The following is a 7740-nucleotide window of genomic DNA, read 5'->3' as shown; positions in this document are numbered from 1 at the left end:
ACTAATCACAACATGCATGCAAAAGCATCTTCAAATACAAATATTGGATTTGGGATTATTATAAATGTAAATTTTTATTTTTAAAGAATAAAATTATAAATCTTTCTATTAATAGTAAACTAGGTTTGCCTTATAAATCATTATTTGTTAATTCAAAACTTACAATATTTGAGCCTTTACATGTAAATCTATATTATTATTTTGGATAAGACATTACATTGATATTGTAAACATTGGTCATGTCCTTCACTTTTTTGGCCAATAAACCAAATTAAAACTTTTCTTAATTATATGGATATTACATGTACAAAAGAAAAGTTTATTCTATAAACTATGTGATTTTTGATTATTTTGAAATTTGAAATTTTATTTATGATTTAATTTTTAATTTTTTAATTTTAATTTTTATATATTATTATTCTATAAATATTTAAAACTTTGACATATTATTCTAAAATATATTTATAATATTAATTTTAATTTTAACTAACCTATAAAATTATAAACAATAACTTCAAATCTAAATATATGTATTATTCAAGTTATCATTATGGTTTAATCTATAATTATAATAATTGAACTAAAAATTTATTGCTACTAAAAATACCCTAGATATTATATAATTTAACATTATAAATTTTTAGAAATATTAATGTTATAATCACAAAGAGTATTCTTAAAGAATTAACATACTTTAACATCAATTATTCGATAGATGACAAAAAATAATTCTAAAATTAAACAAAAATATTTATAAGATTAAATGGCTATAGATAATTTTTGGTTTTTTAATTATAGATAATTTCTCAATAAATGGATAAAATAAAAAATTAAATTCAATTAAATTTCATGCATTTCTATATTATATATTAATACTAAGCCACAACATAAACAATCTAAAATAAAGAATGAGAGATATTAAAATTTAACAAAAAATTCTTCATTTTTATTATTTATTTTTTATTTGAAGATTATATATATATATATATATATATATATATATGTATATTACTAAAAATAAACTAAAGTATAGTAAAATAAACTAGTATAGATCCTTGAATATATGGTATAAGTATGGAATAAGAATAAAAATCTATTAGAATTTGTGTAAATTATAATTAAAATATAATAATATTTTTTTGATTTAAAAAATACTAATAAAATAAAAATTTAATATATATTAAATTTTATTCAAAGTAGATGTTAATATTCTTAAAAAAATAGTAAAAAATTAAAAAAGTAAAAAAATAAAATATCTAGAAATTTAGCATTATAAAAAAAATAATACTAAATTCTATAGCAAATAGCATAGAAAATATTATATAATATTTCTTTAGGTCTTTAGAGCTTCAAATATATTTTATAAATACTCATAAAAAATAACAATAATAAAGTAAAGCTAAAAAGCTTTACTAATAAGATTTTATTAGTATTTTTAATAAGATTTTTTTCTTATTTATAAGATTTTATACTATAGTACATGATTCTAAATCCTTTTTTCTATCTAAAAATATTTTAAAATAAAATTTTGATTCTTTACATATACTCAAAAAAATTGGAATTTTAAGATTAAATAAATTAAAACAAGAAGAAAGATATCAAAAGAATTATATAATTAATGAAACCTACTATTTTTTCTTTCTAAGGATTATTTGATACTATTTAGAGAATAATTTTAGGTTCTTGAAAATATTATTTTAATTGATATAGAGCTTTTTAAGATTTAATGAAGATTATAATAATAAAATTAAACTATATATATATATATATATATATATATATAAATTATTATAAAAATGATATAAATATAAACTAAGAAGAGGTAACTTAAATATATTATATTATATTTAAGGAAAAGAATTTATTTTAGATGATTGAAACAAAATCAATACAATTTCATTTTAATCTCAGAATTTTATAGAAAAAATATTTACTTCATTAAAATTAAAAAATATATTTAACAATAAAAAAGAGTAAAAAAATATTTTTAATCTAATTAAAATTTATAGATGTTGATATATAGATGGGAGTGAAATATATATTAATATATTTTAAGATTATTAAAAGAAATACAAATTATTTTTAATAAAATATATAAATACTATTAATATTATTAAAAATTAATTAATTAATTTTATATTAAATATTAAATAATAATAATAACGTAAAAAAATTAAATTTATCATTAAAAATTACTTTATTAATTTTTTATTATATATCAAATTTTTATTTAAATTTATATATATATATATATATTTATATTTATATTTATATAGAAAAATATTAAAGTCACTCAAGTTTTTGTTATATCAAACTCATCTATTTTTGTGTCTTTTATTTATAATTCTCCATTTTTCGTTCAAACCTCTTGACCTAGTTTTTTTAAACCTCTTTTTCAATAAGAAGGTGCTTTGATAGGTCAACAATGCTTTGCAATGAAATCAAACAATAAAAGAAAAAGAAAAACAAAAAAAAAAAAAAAAAAAAAAAACAAAAACAAAAACAAACAAAACAAGTGATTTGTATTGCCTTAAAACATGATTTGATAAAGATTTGTGAAAATCAATTACTTATGTTTATAAACTCCTTTAAGCCTATTATGTTATGTTTTGGAAGTGCTTAGACCTGCATGTCTTATGCATGAGTTTCTTTGTAGTAAAAGGTTAGAGATACTTTGAGAAGAAAATTTAAGATACTTTATACTATTTGAATCTTTTGCAGATGCGAGTCCTGAAGACAATAGATTTCTACAACTTTCTCAACAAACTCATCAATTTATTGGGTTCATGTTTGAAATTATGTTGAGAATAGATTTGAATCTCTTCCTCCTCCATGAAGACCATTGGAGTCCAATGGAAGCAATGTCATCAACTCTTGTCATTGCCATGCTTCTACATGGGGTCCAATGCTCTCTACTACTTCCACCCCTTTCTTTAACTTTTTTCTACTCATAATACCACTTTCCTGCTCCATATTATGTTGCAAGCATTAAGCATCATCATCAAGTTAGATAATTGTCTTTTGAAATTCCATTCTTAAATTGTGATTGTCATTGTGATTGAAGCTATTTCAAAGTTTTCATCTGCACTTATTTCTATGGATAGCCTAATCAGAACATTGTCAAGTGATTTGCAAAGATGGTAGCCTCAAGCTTGTTGAGCATGAGTTGTGTCTAGACATTGGCTAAATTCTTGTCCTTGGAATATCCAAGATTAAAGAGTAGGGTGTGTGGTTCATTGTTCTAAGTCCCAAGGTTTAATTCTTAGCTCAAGTGACAAAGCTTGGTTGTGCATGCGAAAAAAGAGACTCTTTTGGTGAGCATTATATTAACATCATGTAATGTTTGAAGTCTTAGTTGTAGGTGGATAAATGTTGAATTATTAAAAGAAAGGCTATTATAGATTAAATTCATAAGATATGTCGTTATATAAGACAATTGATGTAGGTCAAATAGCTATGACCTTATTTGTTGAACATGTTGTTCAAAACAAATGGATTGATTTTAGGTTTCTATGCAAACAACTGAGTGTTGTGGCAATAAATTGTATTGTGCAATTTAGAATAAAGCATGAGCAAGAGAAGAAAGAGTTGCATATAGAGCCTCTTATTCATACAAAGTTTGTTTCAAACTTAAAGTCCCATGCAATGCTATGCAATTAGTTGACTTAAATAGAAGGAATAGGAACAAGTAAAAATAGAAAGAATAGGGACGGTGTTGGAGTAGAAAGAATTTGCTTTAAAAAAGCATTCGAATTTTGGCTGTCATTAATTACTCAATCAAGCCTTAAGATTAAAAAAATACCCAATTTATACATAAAATTGTCCGTATAGAGGCAATTACATCAATACATAAGCTCTAAGTACCAAAGATCACCAAAAATGTGATAAAAATATTACAAAACCTTATATATCCTTAAGGTGAATTTTTTCCAAACTTCAACAGCTCATATCTCACAATCAAATTGTCAAAAAATACCAAAAATTTAAATGAAGAACTTTTCCTTCATCCATTTATATCTTGCTTTCATTCCTCTAAATAAATTTCCTAGAGGTTTGAATCTTCATCTTTCAGCCCCAATATTCTCCTTAAATTTATACTAAATATCTAAATCCTATATAATTTAAACACTTTAATTAACTTATGTAAACTTCAAAATAAATTTTCTTACATCAATTCTCTTTAAATTAACCTACTAACTATTCTAATATACATCAATACTTATAAATATATTATATGTTTTAATTAATTTTTACATATTATAAGCAACTACAATATTATAATGGATAGAGTCGATTTAACAAAAACTTAGATCATTTTAACAATTAATAGTTGTAAGGGTCTACATTATAAGGATTATTTTGTTATGTTATTTAAAACTAAGTAAAATAATTTTTTTTATATTTTAGAATTATAACACAATTCTATCATTGTTAAATTCATAATATTTTAATTTAATTTATTCATTTATTTTTTATATTTCAAAGTAATTCTATAACTATGTTCAATATCTTAAAACAAAATCATAAAGAAAAATTCAAGAAATAAATACAAGCTTTTTATTGATTTCAATTATTAATGATTAAGTCATTTAAAAATAATTTATTGATAACAATTATAGTAGCTTATAGATTTTATAGCAATTAATATTATTTTAGGATATTAAAGAATAATTTAACCATGTTCGTTCTTATTGAAGTCTACCTATACTTGTCTTAGAGGTCTTCTAGATTTTTTCAAAGTTATACCTTGTATCTTTTAACTAAAAATTGTACAACCAGTTACAAAACGGTTATTTTTATTTGGAAGCTAGATTTGCCATATTTTCAAAAAAGAATCCTAATTTTATTTTGAATATACTTCTAAGAGAATTTCCACAGTACCCAGAAGTGATTAGTATGCTAGAATGTGGAGAGTGCAATAGTTTCTGCAAGAGAGTCATGAAGCTGATAAAGTAGCTGGGGTGCTGGGAAGTGCTAGAGTTCCATCACTGATTCTATCCAGCATTAAACAGTTCCAGTGAGGAGGCATCAACAATGTGACTAATGAGGCATTTTTCTGAGCAGCCCACTTTGCTTTAAAAGCGTCCGTGCGCATCGACATATAGCACTAAGATGAGGTCCAACATTGGTGTTGTGTAAGGAGTCTGTTAAGTGCGTCGCAGGTCAAGCCTCTCTGGTTGAAAAGGAGGAGTAGGAGGAGGAGATTGCAGCTTGGCTACACTGTTTTGAGTGAAGAAAAACGGGGTTGACATGTTTCTCATGATCTAGTGGTGGTGGTGATGGTGGTGCTACCATGCTAGATGTGGCGTAGAATGATTGAGTTGCAGTAACTCATGCTTGGAAGGCAGAGTTCGTTTCCACTGGAAACGGCTTTCGGGAATTGGAGTGTTGTTGTCTGTGCGCACGCACTCGGCAAGTATGAAGCTGATTTGTGTACTACTTGAACTGTTGGTGGTGGTGGTGTTGTTGATGTGCGCCCAAGTGTATGGTGCACCTTTCCCTGCGCCGCAGATTAGATACTGTTCCAACACGACAGGTTGCTGTCCTCCGCCGGATGCTAGGGTACCAGTAGATTTCTTTTTTCAGCCTGGCTTGCCTATGAGAGTGCGAAGTGCCGCGCAATTCGTCGACGGCAAATATATTGCAAAGTATCGAAAAGCGTATGCGGCGATGAGAGCTCTCCCCCGATCGGACCCTCGGTCGCTGTACGCGCAAGCACAGTTGCACTGCGCTTACTGTGGTGGTGCATTCAAATACAAGGGTAGTGCATGGGGGCTGGAGATACACGGTGGGTGGTTTTTCTTTGCCTGGCATCGCGCATTCCTTTACTTCCACGAGCGGATCCTTGCAAGTCTCATTAGGGATCATACATTCGCTCTGCCATTCTGGAACTGGGATAACCAGTTGCCGATTGAACCCCTTGGGAATATCATTCCCTGTTACTTCGACGAAGTAGATAACAACCCCCTGTACTCTCCAAACCGAGCACAGTGCGCTCGTCCTCCAAACATCGTAGACCTCGCATACACTGGCGCAGGTTTGAACGGCGAGTGCCCTGATATGGAGGGACTGCAGGATTCGAACGGTGAGATCATGCGGCTTCAGATGTCGGCTGAAACGGCGAGGCTCTTCCACGGGAATCCATACAGATACAATACACGAGGAGGCAGGAGTCCAGGAAACATGGAACGCACTCCACACGGCAATGTGCACGTCTTCGCAGGAGATCCTTTGGCAGACCTTCGCCTTAACCCTGACACGCAGCAGAAATACGCTGCCTACGACGATATGGGGAACCTGAACAGGGCCGCCTATGACCCATTGTTCTACGCGCACCACACGAACTTGGATCGCCTGTGGGATTTCTGGATTAAGCAAGGCGGTGCACACACGGACTTTAGCGATCCCGATTATCTAAACTCGAAGTTCATTTTCTACGACGAGAAGCAGAATCTAGTTTCTATCCAGGTTAGCCAAGTCCTGGACTTGGACAAATTGAGGTATGCAACGCATTGTGTTTAAACCTCTTGTTTTGTGTAGTGTGTGGTTCCAAATGCCATACTTATTCTGGGAACAGCACTTCCATTGTTATTCTGTCTTTCTATCTCGTCTCGTTGGCTTACTACCCTGAATGTGACTCTAGATACAAATACGACGATATGATCAACCCCTGGCTAATGGAGCCGCCCCTCGATCCTCCTGACGAGATTGCACCGTCTCCCTCCATGTATGTTCCACCTCCGGCACCTCCGGCACCTCCGCCCGAGATGGGTATGATGAGAACCATAGCGGAAGCTTTCGCAACGGAACCGTCTCCCGGGCCAACGGCGGATCCAACCACCTGCTCACCAACTTTCGGCCCAGACGTGAGCAGAATCATCAGATACGCCCCACCACTGAGAAAGAACGGAACACAATTCTCCACAACGCCACTGACGTTTCGAGTTCGCAGACTGGACACCACGGGGAAGGGGTTCGAAGTACTGACGTTCTCCGACTTGGTGATGGACTGGACCGAGCCTGCACAGATCCACGCCTTCCTGTTCCTGCCGAATGCCACTGCAGCCTCGATCAGCTGCCCGGAGTTCTTCGGCACGTTCTCTCACATCCCTGAAGCAGCCCGCACCCGACCTAAGGATTTCAGCATGACATGGACGCTGGGACTGACAACCAGGCTGCGTGAGATCGGCAAGCTGCACGTCCGCCATGTCGTCGTCACGCTTGTCCAGATCGGTTCTGAGCAGCTCATCCGCTTCCAGGACGCCATTATAGAGATTGATAGTAGCTAACGAATCGGCGTGGGTCTAGCTATCGACAGCAAGCACACCCACTTCCCTTTCCCTTCTTTTTTGTACAAACGAATTGTCAGGCTTTACAATAAAAAACTAACATACAAACAAACAATCAAACAAAGGAGTTGATCACCATTCTAGAGCCTGGAATGAAGCTTGGGTTTTCCGCTCCGTGGATCTCGTACCCTTTGTTCTGATTTTGTTTTTTGTTTTCATGTGGTGCCACTCACACTCTGCTTCAGCCCTGAGAGCTTTAATTTTCAGTAAGATTTGGTGTAATGTGTCATAGATTCTCAGACTGGATGTTGAACAATGAGTTTTGAGTTGTTGAATAGCATAACAATAACGTCCACCTTTTTGTATTTATTGTCTCATATGTGTGTGCCTGTGTGTTACTCAGAATTGAATGATAAGAACAATACCTGAAAAGTGTCAAATATGATATACG

General features: G+C 31.6%; 1 protein-coding gene across 1 annotated transcript; it reads left to right on the top strand.

The window, feature by feature from the left end:
- The first annotated feature begins 5112 nt into the window (after positions 1 to 5112).
- On the top strand, positions 5113 to 7507 carry LOC112295060 (polyphenol oxidase latent form, chloroplastic). Its single transcript, XM_024546196.2, has 2 exons — positions 5113 to 6500; positions 6644 to 7507. Exons 1-2 carry the CDS (start codon positions 5419 to 5421, stop codon positions 7287 to 7289), a joined length of 1728 nt encoding a protein of 575 aa, XP_024401964.1. The 5' UTR covers positions 5113 to 5418; the 3' UTR covers positions 7290 to 7507.
- The last annotated feature ends 233 nt before the right edge of the window (positions 7508 to 7740 follow it).

Source organism: Physcomitrium patens, chromosome 18 (genome assembly GCF_059467195.1).
Source record: "Physcomitrium patens ecotype Gransden chromosome 18, ASM5946719v1, whole genome shotgun sequence".
NCBI classification, from domain to species: domain Eukaryota; kingdom Viridiplantae; phylum Streptophyta; class Bryopsida; order Funariales; family Funariaceae; genus Physcomitrium; species Physcomitrium patens.
This window is presented reverse-complemented; position numbering and strand designations above follow the sequence as displayed.

Coding starts and splice junctions, on each gene's coding strand:
- LOC112295060 (XM_024546196.2), top strand. CDS start 5,419: ATGAAGCTGATTTGTGTACTACTTGAACTGTTGGTGGTGGTGGTGTTG. Junction 6,501..6,643: donor CTGGACTTGGACAAATTGAG/GTATGCAACGCA, acceptor ATGTGACTCTAG/ATACAAATACGACGATATGA.